Source organism: Aptenodytes forsteri, unplaced genomic scaffold (assembly GCF_000699145.1).
Source record: "Aptenodytes forsteri isolate BGI_AS27 unplaced genomic scaffold, ASM69914v1 Scaffold257, whole genome shotgun sequence".
In the NCBI taxonomy this organism is placed as follows: Eukaryota; Metazoa; Chordata; class Aves; order Sphenisciformes; family Spheniscidae; genus Aptenodytes; species Aptenodytes forsteri.
In genome coordinates this window covers 486,883-504,539 of record NW_008795194.1, presented here as the reverse complement: position 1 = coordinate 504,539, position 17,657 = coordinate 486,883, and the positions used below count along the sequence as shown (strand labels likewise).

General features: G+C 36.6%; 1 protein-coding gene and 1 long non-coding RNA gene across 7 annotated transcripts in view; one reads left to right on the top strand and one right to left on the bottom strand.

Moving 5' to 3' along the window:
* LOC109279434 overlaps nt 1-1,404 on the top strand; it is an 8,442-nt gene extending 7,038 nt beyond the window's left edge. The window contains exon 2 of the long non-coding RNA XR_002086171.1: nt 1,259-1,404. This is a non-coding gene — a long non-coding RNA (uncharacterized LOC109279434). The remainder of the gene's footprint in view (nt 1-1,258) is intronic.
* A 7,064-nt stretch (nt 1,405-8,468) lies between these two features.
* The window catches only part of UBR3 (ubiquitin protein ligase E3 component n-recognin 3 (putative)), a 123,110-nt gene continuing 113,921 nt past the window's right edge, over nt 8,469-17,657 (bottom strand). For all 6 annotated transcript variants that reach the window (XM_009278563.2, XM_009278564.2, XM_009278565.2 and 3 more), the window contains 6 exons: nt 16,742-16,849; nt 16,127-16,237; nt 15,316-15,492; nt 13,396-13,605; nt 11,670-11,809; nt 8,469-10,920 (listed from right to left, as the gene is read on the bottom strand). In XM_009278563.2, coding sequence (XP_009276838.1) covers nt 10,803-10,920; nt 11,670-11,809; nt 13,396-13,605; nt 15,316-15,492; nt 16,127-16,237; nt 16,742-16,849 — 864 coding nt within the window. In that variant the 3' untranslated portion in view covers nt 8,469-10,802. The remainder of the gene's footprint in view (nt 10,921-11,669; nt 11,810-13,395; nt 13,606-15,315; nt 15,493-16,126; nt 16,238-16,741; nt 16,850-17,657) is intronic.

Sequence of the window (17,657 nt, the reverse complement as noted above, 5' to 3'; positions counted from 1 at the left end):
ATGGTATTGGATATGTAATGATACTGCTAGAAAAACGTTACCTGAAAATTGGAAAGGAACTTGCACCTTAGGAGTAGTTATTCCCAATATGACAATACATACTCGATTAGATAAGGGATTTTTGAGAAGCCCATTAAGACGACTTAAACGAAACAATCCTTTAATTGAGAAACCTACCGCTTTTCATGGTTTTGTAAGATGGTTTTTGCCATGGTTAGGAGTGAGTGAAATTGAGAAAGCACTAGTAAATATTTCGGCTGTTGTAGAAAAATTGGAAAATGCCACTATGGACGCAATCCAAGCGCAACAAGAAGAGCTTAAGAGACTGTCCAAAGTAGTATTGCAAAACAGAATGGCTTTAGATATCCTCCTAGCTGCTCAAGGAGGAGTTTGTATAATGATCAATACTAGTTGTTGCACATATGTTGACCAGAGTGGTCGGGTTTCCACAGACTTGCAGGTAATTTGGGATCAGACTAAAATACTGCATCAGGTTACACAGGATGACACCTCCTGGAGTTTTGAAGAACTCTGGAATAAATTAACATCGTGGTTACCAAATCTTGCTTGGTTGAAGAACCTTTTTATAACCATAATTTTAATAATCATTCTAGGAATAATCATTAGTTGTATGCTTCAATGTTCTCTCATGGTTTATAAGAAAGCAATTAATGAAATCATATAAAATGTAGTAAAAGAATTTACTCATGATATGGCTAGATGCCAAAAGGTGAAAAGCTTTTATTAAATGAAATGTTACAAAATGCTATAGCCTCAAGAATTGAATAGGAATGGAGTATTTCTTAGGCAATAAACAGTCTACTGATGGAGGACAAGAGAAATATATTTAGACAAATAATTAGACAATTATTGTGAACCAGGTGTTTACGTAAATCATTACTCTGTCATGTATATGTAGATAATTTGTGTTACATTTATATTCTGTCATGTGTTTGATAAAGAGCAGATGTTTGTGCATACCAATTAATCCTGACCCTCTAAAGATAAAGAACCCTGACCTTCTGAAGATAGAAGACACAGGAACTATAAAAACAGTTTGTTGTAAGGTGGATAATGAGACGGTCTGATAAGCGTAAAGGACCTTCAAGCTGTCAGCAATATATTCAAAGATCAGCGAAACCTGGCGCCAACTAGGTGAAAGGGGACGAGGAAGACTATCAGCCTTCACCGGAACGACCCCGATTATTTATTATTTGGAAGATCTGCGCAGACGCAACTAATTAGCATGAGGAGCGAGGTGGTTAGATAATGAATATGTATAGGCGTTATTAGAATATTCATTACTCAATTGTATAAATGAGATGTAACTTTTGTTGTGGGCATGCACGATAGGTGGAGAGATCCCCCGTGCATCCAGCGCGCTGCAAATAAAGAATATACTACTTGGACAAATTCGTGAATCACTACAGTATTTTACTGATGAGCTTTTCCAAAGTGTATTCTATGGAAGCATTCAATTGCTGAACATTAAGTAGGTGGGGTTTTTTTTGTGAAACTGTTAATGTTTAAATTGACATACAGTACTGATTTGTAGTGAAACATGTAACCAACAAATTATAAATGGAAGTATTTTAAACATAAAACATATCATTATAATGGAACCTACTCTTTCTGTAATTAAAAAGTTGAGATGCACTCTCTTACCCTGATTTATAATCTTAAAATCTCCTTATTTAAATGGATATTCACAAACACTATTCACTACAGTAAATCCCTTCTAAAGTCAGGAGGACTTCATGCTTTTTAAATAACTGTACATCTCTCTCTGCATTTTTCTTTGCCTGGAGATGAACTTGTGATTACAAACACAATGCATGATTGCATTAACCTACACACATCATAAACACTGGTGAATCAGAAGTTAATGTAATAATACTGAACAGGTTTGCTGGAAGGGAAAAAAAAACAGTTGCTGAAGACTTTAAGGACACTGCTGAAATGCGTACTACTTCTGTGAAAATCTTGAGGCAGTTTTAAATTCCAGCTATGCAAATATGGATACAGCACTCTGAACTGTAACTATCTGAGTTAATGCGTATTGTGTCATATTGTCTTGTCCTACCAGGTCATGTAGGTGCTGCTTCAGTTTTCCTTTCTTAGCTTTTAAATAAATGGAAATGCACCTTGTTCAAGGGTTGCCACCATCTTGGAGAAAACAAACAAACTCTGTGGTTCAACCAGTTCTTCACATGTCCCTTTCTTACCTCAGGAGTTCTTCAGCCTTTTGCTTCATTAACAGGGAGAACTCACATTAAGACTTCCCTCCATCAGTGCTCACCTCCTCTTCCAAATCATGTCATGTTTTGTTCACATGGAAACATCCCCCATCCTACTTGCTGCTTTCCTCATCTGCATCTCTGCCTAAGAGTAGGGTTGCTGTATTTCTGAGAGCAAAAGAATAAGGTAAAGGGAAGGATAAGGTGTGCAGAGACCATGGTGTACTGTGATTTCTAATAGCTCCCTGGGAGAGTCCCAGAGCCCATCTGCAGTCCCAAATCAGGGCCTAGGCTGCAGGAGAGTAGGTCAGGACCCCTGAAGGAAACAAAACTACCAATTCTCAGCCTGCTGAGCCAAAGCCCAGACTCTTTCTGTCTGCTCTGTTCTGGAGCAAGCAAAATGTTTCAGTTCAGAATTCTCATCTCTAAATAGTAATTTCATCCTGAGTGCCCCCCATCTCATTCACTGCCTGAGAGGAAAAGCAGGACATGTGCAGGTACAGATTCAGTAAGCTGTGTCCGAGGGGTCTAGTAGCCAAGGTCTTACTGCAGTTAGGCTTTCATTTAGACAGATACCTGAAACGACAGCTCCTAGCTTTAATGCGTCTGTGCATACTTGCATACAAAGGTGGTCGCTCTAGCTGAGACATCTAGTTTTGTTCTCATTTGCACTGGTAGAAGAAAAATCCTGAATACAAAACTACTGCATTACCTGAATACAGAGGACAGCAAGGGCAAAGCAACTGAGGAGTTCTACAGCATGGATTTGAAGCAAAAAACAGCAAAGGGGACTGAAAAGGAGAGAGAACCTCCATTAAAAAATTCTTCAGCAATGAAGGAAATGAAATACTGGCAATATTAATGTAAGAGTGGATTCCACTGCCTCTGAAATCAATGGAGGTAGTGAGAAGAATATTGGAGCTTTACACATATATTCAAAGATGATTTAAACTAGAAGCCAGCAGCTACAGAGTAGTCAGATAAGGACTACAGAAGTGCAGCAAAACTATGTAGGTAGCAGCACAGCACTGAAGAGTAATTACACTTGCATCAGGAAAGAGCAGGAGAAGCAGTTCAACAATGTAACAGTTCTAGCCAAGACTAAAGTGCAAGGTACATAACCATAGTCCAGCCCTTACAAATCATAAGCACAAACTGCAGACCTCAGGCAGATGCCTGGAAACAGAAGGGGGGAGGTGGAATGCCTGATGTAGAGATAGCACTGAAATGTAAATAGCATCGCTGAACTATAGTGAGTTACAATTATATTGGCTTCATTCCGAGCTCTAAACTCCAGAGGACAGGTGACTCAGAGGACTTAAAAGCCAACAACAAACTATACAAGAAGAGCCTACGTGCTGTATTTTCTAGATACCAATTGTCAAGAGAAGGATCCACACAGATTCTAGCAAGCGATGTGTACCACAGTTAGTGGTACCTACTGCAAAGCTCTTCCACAACATGAGTCAGGTTACCCAAATACCATAAACTTACCCTTTATTCTGCAGAGGTGGAGTGTGATACTCCCAAGACTAATATTTAGTCTTGCTTTGTACAGCTTTCTTCACAGAGGCAGCAGTAGTATGACTGGGAATGCCATTACAACCTCTCATGGCTACATTAAGAATTATTGCTGGGCAGACTTGGCATAATTATTATGTTTAAATCTCTAAATTTACCCTTAGTGTACAAACATGTGAACCACTGAGTGGCCTATGTCACTCAAATGCTAGGCCTGAGTAAGTATGCAGGACATTATTAATAAGTTTGGAAGGTGTACTTATCCAAATAATCGTTTCCCTTAAAGTTCTTTCTCCTTCCCTCTTCCCACATACAGCATATTTTTTTCCCCCCGTAGTACAGATAATTAAAGGCTGCAGAAGGAAAAAGTAAAATGAGATGATACTTCACGTTAAGAATAACCTATGCCAATTTCCAATAATTATGCTGTATATGATTCTAATAAATAGCAATGCTGGGTAAGAGAAATCTACAGTTCTTTATTTGCTGCTTTTCTTCTTGCAGCTAATGAGTTCCCTTAGTGTTCAAAATCCATCTTTGCTGCCACACACTTACAAAGGTAAATCACTTGAATGGGCTGAGCTTTCTTCTATTTATTGTTGCTAGGGGAACCACCTTCTTGGTATTCACCAGTGTAACGTCTTTTGACATGTGTTTCTGAGAACCAGGTGCAACAGCTGTGCAGCATTCAGTGAAAAAATGTATTGCAGCATCCTTGGAAATACACTCACACAGAAGAGCAGCGTTATTATAGTACCTTGGCTTGAGATTGTTTTGGATTTCTTGCTTGTTTCTTTAGATAGGTAAGAATCATAAAGTTACGTGTAATAATCTGAGTAATATTCCCTAATTCCACCCACAATTTCAACACAAAGAACCCCAGTCTGTGAAATGTGTTGCTAAAATAGCGCCCATCTAATTTATTTTATTTTGAATACTCTTTTCTTTGTATAAGAAAAATTTTCCTTATGAAATCCTGCTATTATCAGTTATGTGACTAAAAAAAACCAATCCAAGTAGGGATAAAGTGGAAGTATGAGCCATTTCTGAATAGCCAGCTATCTGAAGGTTATTTGAATGACATCAGTCACCTGCTGGAGAGTACCAATTGTACAAATACAGCACTAGACTTATGAAAGGCAATAAGCATCTTTGACTCTCCGAATATATTTGTTTCTTGAGATAGCAGCTTCTGGCAGGAAAAAAAAGATGGATGTAGAGATATTGAAGAGGTATCATTATGTCCGGAGTCATGGTTGACTATAGGAAACAAACCAGTTTTAATTTCCCGGTGATTTTGATTACTGCCAAAATATCTGTGTGGGAAGGAGTGACATTTGAGGTTGGAGGCAGCAAAGCATGAAAACATGCAGAAAGCATGAAAGTGAAGCATGAAAGGGCCGTATCTCACTTAAATCCTGTGTGCGCTTTTATATTTCTTTGATGATGGCAGATCCTACTACCCGGATTGCTGTAACACCAGTTGATCTACCTTAATAGAGCAGCACTTACGTAATTTACTTACTGAACCAAACAGGAGGTGTTCCCTGTCTTAAAGGGCCTTACAAGCTAAGCGTGAGACAAAACCAACAGGCTAAAGTGGACAGCTAGAGAACCTAAATGAAACAATATTTAACAGTCCCTTCAGCTGCCCTGAAAATCTTAGTTTAACAAAACCTGCAAGGCTATAGTTTATACAATGCGTAACTTTACACCAGCTGTTCTCACTAAGTACCTTGTTACAGAGCTCTCCAAGATTAAAACAGCAGCTCTGTACTAAACTCTCTCGAGAGCAATGGGAAGTTGTCCTAGAATACAGGCAGTATCTTTTAAGGCCTGTTGAGATAGCTTGAAAAAAAGCAAAGTGAGTTTTAAGTTTTCAAAGCTGATGTATAATAGATCTAAAATGACTAGCACTATAGAGCAAGAAAGCAGCCACAACCTCTACAAACTAGTTTTCAAGCTGTACCCCCCTGGCTATCCCTGCATAAAGCTCTTGGAGAATGCAATCTTATTTACAAAGTATTGTTATACAGTTGCAGGGGGCTCTCCAGCTATTTTAGGGTTCTTTTGTTGTGGAATACTACACAAACAGGGTAGTTGCATATACAATATGGAGACAACAAAGGCATGAAAAAAGTAGCTGTGTTACATGGAGAAAGTCCCAGCTTTTCAAAGAAACAGAAGGAAAACACTTCTCACAGCAAACTGTATTAGTGGCTTCAAGAGCCAGATGCAAAGGATATTCCTTGACACCTGAAAAACAGACAAAGGCTCATTATCTGCTTTAGGTTTTGGCAGTACTTACATGTAATCCCCAAGAACATGTCCTGATTTGGTAAGTGCTTCAGTACGCAGTTCCATTCTACTTTAATATGGGACCCATACACCTTTGGTCACCACATTTATGGCCAAAGCATAGAGACAGTAGATACACCCAACACTTAGAAGGAAACAATACATTTGGGTTTTTTTCCAATTTTAAACTCTGAAAGGTGTCTTGCTTTTTTTGTTGAAACATTAAAAAAATTAAAAATCCAACCATGAGGAATAAGCCCAGCATAATCATTTCCAGTCAAAATTATTAAGAAGTTTAGTAATCATGAGTTGAAAGCAGTCCCATGATGGGAAATGTGTTAGGCAACAGGAGATGTAAGCAATTCCAGTAGCTAAAATAACACAGACATTATGGGCAGTATAAGGAATTGACTGAGGGAGTTTGATTTTACAGGAAAACAGTTTTCTCCCAGGAAATTCCTGCTCCATGACAGCAGGTAATGGAAGGAAAAAAAATTTAGCTCCAGTTTTTAAAACATTTGTTTCCATACTCAGTGGAAATGGAAACATTTACAATCCATGTGATACATAAAAAGGATAAGGCAAAAGGAATAGTAAGTTTTTTTACTGGGTAGTAAATCATTCAATGGTGTGAAGGGTTTCCATGGAACCAGCTCCTGTTCACGAATTAAGAGACCAGCCTGCTCTACATCAAGTGACAGAATTACAGGGAATGACTCTTGAAATAACGGTACTCTTATGAAAGCTCATTTTGAGACATTTTAACTGGTACTCAGAGCTAAATTTAAAATACTTTTCAAAAGAGTGGGGTTTTTTTCACGTTTTCCTGTACCATGCAAAACCACACATTGCAAAAATCATAGGGTAGTAAGATTAGCTTTTTAAAACTATAATTTATTTAACAAGATTCAATTTTGCTTTCTCAGTAGTATTTCAAAGAAACACAACATTTGAAGCATGTGGCATTAAATCTCCTGAATGGAGTGGTAAGAATTAGTGGTAAGAAAGTACAAATGATACAGTGAATTAAAAAAGATAAAAAACCTATCAATTAAAAGGATTTTTTTAATTTATTAGAACACCCTGGCCATTTATACAGCTAAGAATTCATGAAGTGTTTGACTTCACTGAGAATATGCTTTTCCGACTTAAGGACATCCATTTCCAGGAATTAGTAGCTACTACAACCTAGCAAGATTACAACCGCAGTGACAGAACATTACAGTGGCAGAAGAGGCAAGTTACGTCACGAGGCTGAACCCGCAGCAGCTGGGGCTCTTCCCGATGTAAGAGCACTTGCAGGCAAACAACTGCCCATCTGAGAAAACATGAGAATAGGCGCTCGGAGCACTGTGCCCTACCAAAAGGAGGCCTTCATGTAGCGTGGCCTTCAGACCAGCAGCATGGGTCTCACTGACTGCAGTGAGCAATCCACGCAACACAAATTGTCACATAGAGCCAGCCTCCTCAGATTACATGCACTCCCTCATAGCCCGTAGTTGGTAATTGAGAGCTGTGAACCTCCACACGCACTGGGTCAGCTCATTCCTGTGGTTTTCTTACTCTGCAAACAGCATTTAATTCTTATCTAGGCTAATGCTCAGACAGGCTCCATTCATCATTACCCCCACCTCTGAGAAAAGAAAGTGAAAAGCAGGCCTGCAGAATTTAGGTTAAAGTGAAAATTAATCTAAATCATATCAAGATCAGCACAAAACTCACTGTCTCCTCTGGCAGCTATACACACAGCACAAACCGATCTCATGGGATTCTGAAGTAAACAACATGTGTTGGATACTGTAGCAAAAGACCCTCTTTTTAAAGGAAAAATGTCATTTGCTTGTGACATGGTGAGAGTTATGCAAGATTCCTATTGCAGAGGTGATGAAAATATTCATTGAAAATTTCAGGCCACCACTAAAAAAAAAGACGCTATTATCCAAAGGTCAAGGTCAAAACAAGACTGTTTCACCAAATTTCTCAAAGGTCAAAAGAAAAGGAAAAATGTAATACATAAATATATACACTCATCAAATTGAAGTAATAGTTATTCCAGAAACAGATTTGACAAAAGAGAAGATCAAACACGGTTTTCCCAGAAGTACAGTTTCTCAACTCAGCATTTTAATTTTAGCAGTTTGCAGCAGCAATGCTGTAATAGCTGGCATAAAATTAAGCACAACTTTAAGTGGTATAGTTATGAGTAAAATAATCCAAATTACTAATTCAAAATACATGACTGTGTGTAAGTAACAAAAAGAAAAAAACATACAAGATTTGCTCTCTATGCAAAGTACTTTGCATGCATAAGCTTTTGACATTTAAATAACTGCCTGGCTACTGGGTGGAATTCAGTAATAATTACATTTTGGATGACTGGGGTAGACAGAAAAAATTTCACAAACACACAGATTGACAGTAGACTTTTATTAACATATCTTACAATGTCGATTACTGTATTCCTAGTTTTATACTCTTCTGATGTGTTATAAAGATTGATTTAGATTCTACAGTAATGTACTGTACTTAAGTGATCATTCATACAGGATATCACACCAGAACATTTGAGTAATACACGCACACACCACTCTAGTTTGGACCTGTTATTTTTCAAGGTTAGCTTAATAAAGTAGAATTAAAAAAGTTATGGGGTAAATCAAAATTCTTGTTTAGCAGCATGCAAGGATATTCAAGTACAATTTTTCAACCAAGTGATTTTTTTGTTGTTGTTTTTAAATTGACTGGTAACTAATTCACCAGTGCTAAAATAAACACTATGAAATACCCAAATGTTAAAGTTAAGGCTAATAGTTTTACTTCACATCCATATGCACAACCAGAGAACATTCCATTTTAAATAAAACACAGTAATCAAATTCTGGATACATTATCTCTTGTAAATATAGCATTGGAGCTTCAAACTACAGATTACTCAAGTTCATGAGCCCTGTAATAATGTTATGCTGGAGATGTAAAGAATCTTTTTGCTCTTTAACCACACTTACAAAATGGCCTGATATTCATAATGAGCAATGCAAAAATATTACAGGCAGAACTTATAATACAGTATCAAAAAAGTAATATTTTGGAAAAGACATCGCCATTTAGTTGGTGAAACAGAGTAATTCTAATCTTACAGGAAGTACTGTAATACTTTTGAAATATATATATATTTATATGTATGTATAAAAACCAGTATCCTTTATTGTGGGTTTTTTTTGAATTGCAGGTATCCAGAAAAACTCATTGTATTTACTTACTTTTCCTCCTGTCCATTCTCCTTGATTGCTATACAGTCATTTTATTTCCCCTATACACTTTTCACTAGATAATGACTTCCACTGGGCAACTGTTTTCATTGTATATGTGGTTTTATCATAAGATGTTTTTATTTTACACATACAAATTTTATTTTACACACAAGCTATGAAAGTCAAAGCTACCAGGAACTGCTTGGTAGTACTGTATGAAATAGCCAACAATGTACAACACTTGTGAAAAACATTAGTAGCAATATATTACATACCAATAGTTTAACTATAGTCTTTCCTACCTACTTACACTGCGGGGTTTAGCCCAATCATGCCTGTTCTCATCAATTTTTTTAGCCCTCTAAGCATAAACTGTTTTGGCATCCATCCAATGAGGCTGCACATGCATTGGTTGTTCATCTAGGCTACCTCTGTTGATTTTTTTTTTTTTCCTTTTTAGGAAACCAAGCAGAAAGAACAGTGGTTACTCTAAACAAATACAATATAGAGGAACCTCCTGAAAGGACAGGAAAGATACAAAATTATGTTTCATTTGCAGAATAGCCTGCACATTTCCAATCCAATCATTCTGAAACATACATCTGGTTTGAAATGACAGGCAGGCTTATGGTTTTTACGCTTGTAACTGGGATCTGCTATGTTGGGCGCATACAAATTCTCTACATACAGCAATTTCTGTACGTGTTATCACTAACAATTTATTCAATTGATATGGAAAAAAATCTTTCTGGAAAAGAAAAAAAAAGAAGAGAAAGAATATGTGTTCTGGATTACATTAAGAAGAATAAGATACCTAATTTACAGCTATTTCACTTATTTATGGAGGAAAAAAAATATGGAATTCCTGAGAATGCATAAGTTTTCAGTAATGCCTGAAATATTTCAATAGACTTCTCATGATAAGTGAAATACTCTTTAAAAGTCAGCTTTCAGACCAATTGTTACCATGCAGTCTCACAATCATTTTACAAATCCTGCCTAATTACAAATGCATATCAAGCAAAAACCTCAAACCAACACAAAAAAGGCAAAGAAATTTTATCCAACATATTTAGTAGATGTAGTAGACACATACACCGTTTCAGCAAAAATTGCTAAAAACTCAACTCCACACAGAAAAATAAAAACCAGACAGCTATCCCTAGAGCCTCTAAACAACTGTAAGTAAAATTTGTGCTTCTTAACAATAACGGGCTTTAAAAAACAAAAGAAAAATGGACTACTGAGTGCAATCAGATTGCTCACACCATTTTGAGGATTTAATTGCAAATTATTATATCATTATTTAGTAGCAACAGCAGCTATTTTTGCAAAAATTTCACATGTTGACAAAGTTCCATTTCCCTTTTATGCCCATACCCCACTCCACCCCGAGCCAAAGAGCTAAACTCCCATACAATTAAAGCTATTGTCAGTCAAGATGCATTCATTCATGGTAACAGCAATGATATGGTGTGTAGATGATGATGATGATTTACAAGCCATTATAATGTGGCCCCCATCTTTTATTGATATGATCAAAAGTATGAGACACCCACTGCTGCTCAAGCACTTTGTATCTTTCCTTGCATATGTAGAGAGGTTTACCACGCCTGTAGGGGAAAAAAAAAAGGGGGGGGGGGGGAAGAAAAATAAATGGTTAATACGCCAAATAAATGGAAAACTGCTTCATTATATAATCAACACACGATACTCATACAACTTTTTTCCCAGGGGAAGCTTGCACTTTCATTGGTAAGAGGCTTTCGATTTTGCTTTTAATGAGATAACTGCTGGGACTTCCCTTCCTCCCTCTTGGATAGCAGAATCCAGAAAACATCTCTTGTTCTCTCAGGCATGTGCAGCTTGGAAGCTACACTCCTTCCCTACACTGGAATCCAACTGCATCGTTTGATTAAAGGCCAAACAACAACTTTGGGAGAGAAGTGTTTCCCAAAGCAACACTCAGAATTGAACGTCATTGGGATGGCAACATAGGAATCTGTCTGTTGGGTGCCTGGTGTGTATAACTCAATAATCATGATTACACCACCTTTGGGAAGAAAAAAACGGAAGAAAGAAAAAAGAAAACGGAAGAAAGAAAAAAGAAAACGGAAGAAAGAAAAAAGAAAACGGAAGAAAGAAAAAAGAAAACGGAAGAAAGAAAAAACAAGAAAGGAAGAAAAAAAAAAGAAGAAAGAAAGGAAAAAAAAAAGAAAAAGTCAGTCCAACCTGAAGCAAATGGGGATTTTCCACCCAAGGAAGGTACAGATCTATTATTATCTGTTATTTCATGTATTGCATAACATAAAGTTGATCTACACAGAGGAGGAACAATGAAACAATGTAATGAAAACATTACCTGAGATCTCTGTCTTCTTCACCATGTGCATCTAGATAAACAGAACCCCAAAGGCAGAAACGATGGCCTCGTATGATGATGATTACAGATGCATTAATCAAAAGAAATATTCCTGTCCCGGCTCCACAGTTTTGAGAATGCTGTAATATTATGGGTGTACAAAGGGAAGAGTGCAAAGATTCTGTTAGTGTCTCAACTTTACAACAAAAAGGATTTAAAAAATAGTAATTAGTTTTGCTTGAAATAACTTACAGACATTATTTACTAAGAAACAGTTTGACAAAGGATAGCCTGCCCCAAAATTCTCCAAGCAAACTAGAACTCCATGTCTTGTGCTGCCATAACACTTGCATACAAAAATGGTTCCCTACTCAAAAAGGGAGGATATTAGTTATCATGTAAAAACAGAATTACTTAACAAAAATGAGCAAAAATATTCTCTACAGTATTTTGAATTTGTTGTTGTATAGCAAACTGTATAGCATGACCAAATATTTTTCATAGATGGCAAGAATAAGAGAAAGTATTCAGAAAAAACTTAGTATTACCTCTTTTACAATAGTCTCTATTGCTAAACATTTGCTTTCTCTATCCATGCTCACAGATCTAGTCTATGGCTCTACAAATCTAGTAAAACAGATTTTTTTGATAATTCTTGCTAGCTTCAGTATGTCATTCATCTCTATGAATGGCATGATCTGTATTAATCAATTCATTTTAGCAATTAAGAAACATGCTCTTCCTACATAGTTCTATTACTATTAGAGGCTTTAATCCCATCAACTATAATAAAACATAATTATATAGTTTTTAAATTCTTTTTTTTATAACTCTTTTCGTGAAGCTTGACACCTTAAATGTAACTGTTAATTCTCTCTTAAATTTTGCCCACCCCTCCTTCCCCCACCATATTAGCAGTATGAGAAAGAAAGGTGAGTTCAAACAATTTCAAAAAGGTCCAAGATCCCTCTGAAATTTCTTTGAGTGTGATTTTATGCCCCATTTGTAAGTATCTTCCCAACAAATTCCCCTCATAGTTTTGTAAAGCCCATGGAGTTCCAGCCTTCTACTAACTATTCCATGGTAGGAAACAGAACAGCTGTCAAAGCAAACCTTTATCGTAGACAGGAAAACAATACTAGATGCTGTCCAACTCAGGTTCTTGAAAGAACTTACATATATGCTGACTAGAAAACTTTGCTGCTGAATTAAAGTCAAAGGCCTTAAAATGACGCTTATCTAGCTATTGTCTGTAGATCACTAGTAGATGGTCAGGTGTATCAGAAAGTACTCTACAAAAGGAAAAAAAACCCCATACATTGATATTCTTATGTACGCAGAAAGCAAGGAAACAAAACAGAGGAAAATTAAAATGATATACGAACAATCAGAATGCAGACAAATTTCAATTGGTTATGTGTCAACATTACACACAATGGCCCTGTAAGAGTTTTTCAAACAGGTGAAATAGGCTATGGGCTTAAAAAGGGGAATAAAACTGCTCTTTAGAATCCAGTCTAGGTCCATCTATAAGAAATAAGCCCTAAACTTTATTATTGGGGGTTGGACTAGATGACCTTTAAAGGTCCCTTCCAACCCAAACTATTCTATGACTCTATGATTATATAAACATGTTTTGGAAAGAAAACCATCAAAACTGAGCAATGGAGTTACCGATCCATAAGTGTGAGACTCAATTACAGAATTTGAATTAACTCTCTCTTACCAGTACACATTCACAGTAACTCTGTTGTTTGCAGCACAGTCCTTTCAAGCATACAAAAGTACCACAAACTAGACAAACAGCAGGATCTTTAGGAACCTTGGTACAAACAGTACAAGTCTTTCTGTGATAATACTGAAAAATGGTATTATAATTCTCAGGCAACTGAAGGAGGTGTGGCAAGTCCCATTTAGGCTCCTGGATAAGCAAAGCCTACAAAGAAGATAAGAACAATGTATCAGTTCTGCACATTCATTTATGCATTTATATTTTCTAAGAGAAGAGAATACCAAAGAAAGGAAGCACGCAGTTTAAAAATCTCTCACTTCTTCTGCATTTCACAAATTTAGAAGTCAAAAGTCACCTTGCAATAGTCACCTGCCTCTGGCTGAACACCCTCCCCAACTGTGGTCACATTTCATCTTTTGTAATGGGTGCAAAAACGGGCACTAGCCTTTTCCCAAGGACATTTTCTAAATGTGACACTTTTTAAACACAAAAATATTCATAGCTAAAACAAGAGGGTTAAGACTGATCTAAAGGGAGGACTCCCACTACACTAAGTTATTTTGGCAACATCAACACACTGCTGCCGAACCCTGGCACTGACTAAGCAAGCTGTCTCCTAGCTAAAATTTAGACTAAAACTTTCAAAACCAGAACTGAAGTTAGGCTCTGTAAATGACAGTTGAAGACATCTGCCTGATTTCCAAAACTGTGTTGCACACATAAATTTTGAGGCCATTGGGAACTTACCAGTACTCACAAATTTTTGATAAAGCAGGCATCACCTACCTAAATACTGGTTTCAAACCTAATGCTTCTCTTTTGCTCTTAAAAAACACTGTCCAATTTTATGGGGTTGGTTTGTTTGTTTATTTGTTTGTTTTGTTTTTAGACAGTGTTTTCCTTCAACCTACTCATTTTTACTGGGTTTATAATTGATGGGCATAGGGGTCAGATGGGATCTTTCTTGAAAGGTGTAAAAATTTTTATTTTTTTTTTTAAGAAAAAAAAAAAGAAAAAAAAGAAAAAAGAAAAAAAAAGAAAAAAAAAGAAAAAAAAAAGGAAAAAAAAAAGGAAAAAAAAAGAGGAAAATTGCATTTGTGCCCGGTTCCTTTTCAGTCATGGAAAGAATACTATCAGTTTCACTGCAATCTCTCTCAAATGCCTATCAGATTGGCAGCAACTGTATTTTGAGATTAATCTGAGCATTCAAATTTTCACTCACAATAGCCTAATTCATGCCTGCAAACATGCAAAGGCAGGTGCAGATCATGCTGCAGAGTGAAGAATGCATCTGGCTTGCCTTTTTGACACCATAAGCTTAGGAGAGGGGGACTTGAATTGTTGAGATGCAGCTTCTTCATAAAAACAATGCAATAAAGTTGAAACATTTCCATTTCACAATTGATATTCCAGTTGCACTGATTCAAGTCTTGGTATTGTTTCTTTAACCTTCAGAGAAGACGTACCATCTTTTATCAGTCAACTGTTGAACAGCTTTTATTCTTTTGATCTTTTTCAGTATTGCAACTGAAGATGCTCAAAAATATCGATAATGTCTAACAGGCAAGAAAAACTTCTGGCAAGTATTTTCTTAAAAGACAAAGTTTCTGTTACATGCCTTTGATAGGCTTCAGGTGCAGAAGATATGGGTACACTTAGTAGCATTTCAGGATAGTGTTTCTATTTTCTGTCTCCAGCAATAATAGAAAAAACAGATAGGTTTTCTTATTCCTGTTTTTAACCAGTCCAACCCACATCCACTAACTTATATTTCTGATTACAATTTCTCTCTCATTTACAAGTCAGGTTCTCAGATCCTTATCCAAAACAATAGTGTATGTGCATAGTGAATCAAGCAATAAATAGCTGCTTCCACATCAGCACTATTTTGGAAGAAGTAATTTTGCTACATACCTTTACTTGATCTGGATGTCTATCTGCAAATGAAGCCAATTCTAAGCACCACTGTGATACCATGTCAAATGCTGGCACTGGCCAATCGAGACAAGAGGCACTGGTGAACTGATGAGCCGACTGAAAAGATGGTAATAGACCCAGGCAGCTTGCAAGAACTGTGAATTCTTCGTCTTCCTTTTAGGTATGAAACCAGAGAGGTTTAGATTAATACCTACACTCTGAATTTTTAAATAGTTTATTAAAACGTATCTATTCCAATAAGAAAAGTAAAGACATTCTAGTACAATGATGCTAGTAGTCACGTTCAGAGACACAGAAAATCTTCCATTTTTTCCAGATTACCTCAAACTGGATTCTCAAAATACAAGAAAACTGGTCAGAAAAAAACCCCAAACCCCTACAAAACCACAAATCCAGAAAACACAAAAAAAGAAAACTCCAAACTCCCCAATAATTTTCTTCCTGTTTAGCACCCAAAACTGGCTTGTAGCTCTTCTAGAGATGAGATGGTTTTGAGGCAAGGAAACGAGGAAGCTGACCTGCAGCAAACTCAGCTTAAATCAGTCATGGGACGTAAACATAATTGTCCACTGATGCAATGTCTCTGAGAATAAAGTCCAAGTATTAACAGGCATTAAGCAAAATCAGGACTGAATTCCAGTCTGTGTGGAAATTATGCCATCTCTGCAAATGCCGGACAAGTTTTAAAAGTATGTTGGTATTTTATGAGACAGGCACCTTAAAAGTCTAATTTTTGATCTCCGGCTTTTAAATGGAAACTTTTGCATGTGCCCCTCTCAATCTGTACCTGGCAACTAGGTAAATCCCCTCCAAAAAGATGGTGTTGAAGAAGGCTTGTGATCCTGAGGAAAGGCAGGCAGAACTGTTGCAGATAGCACTCTACAGAATCAGGATTTACCTACGGGGGAAGGAAGCACAATTACTAAATTCTGCCCCAGATAAGCTGTCTCCTATGTAAGAAACTCCAATATGAACCAAATAGTTTTTAAGCATACTATATAAATCACTGCATCAAACATACATTCCAAAGGCCAGCATTTCACTAATAATCTGAAAGAGCTCTGTGGGTTTTCTTTCCCCCTTGACAAATGTTTTTTCTACTTAAATACCCAGTTTTCCAAGTTTCTGAAAGGTCTTTCATACATATGATTAAAACCCACAATTATAAGAAGTATTTGTCAATAACTTTCTCAACACAGCACTGGCCATATTGATATTAGTAAAAGAAAGATTTGCACAGGCAAACTGTCCCAAAGGGATGTGCTTTGATCTAGAAAATAGAGTTGTACTGCAGCCTTTAGCAAGATCAGAGAAAAATCATTATAACAACGAGGCTGAAAAACTTAAATAAGAGACAGAAAGGGGACATGCTGGAAAAAATCCTCATGAGATTTGCCAATACCACTGTTAATTCTTCAGTGTCTCCTTCTTCATATATCTTCCCCTTAGACAGCTCGCTAATCACATGACCCAGCAGTACTTCCCAAGATTTTTCTCCACTGGATGCATTCTGCAAATAGGAAGGAAAGAAATCCAAAATGCACTGGTCATGAAAAGGAGGAAAAGTTCCTGTAAAAGTAACAGCGATGAAGTTAATTTCCTTTTGATCAACATGTGAATTTTGACCTGTAAGGATACACATTGTTTAAAAAAAAAAAAAAATCTACAGAAAGGGAATGCATTTAGCTCACAGAGTGAAATGTGAATTGCTACTTCAATTACGTATGTTCTAAACTGGGTGTTACATGAAAACATTTTTATTATGTTGCATTTCCCATGTTTTTTCTGTGAGTATAAAAATGCTTACTTTAAAATTAGGAAGAATCACTTTATGGATACATCGTGTTACAACAGAATTTGTATTCTAATACAACTAATTAAAAAAAAAAAAAAAGGAAATTTTCAAAAATGTACCAACCAGAACGAGTTACAAAACACTTGCTATGTATTTTAAGTTGAAATGAGTCTATCTGAAAATGGGAAGTTGTGTTTGGAATGAACAATATCTACTGCAGATGGGAAAAATTATTTAGTGAAAAGAATAAATAGCCACTTAGCTTTGTGCCATAGCATTTACATTTAAAGGCAACGATTATAGAAAGCCATCAGAAATAGAAAGCAGCATTCCCATAAATACTTTTCTTCTAAGTCATAATAAATTCTACCCAGGAAGAACATGATTGGATATGAATTTTGAGCTCTGTTAGTATATCATCAACATAACAAACAATGAGGGAGTGGAACGTTACTGGGATTCTTTAAAAAATCCCAAAGCAACTAGGTGAGATTAAATATATAAAGGCTTCAGTAGATAACAA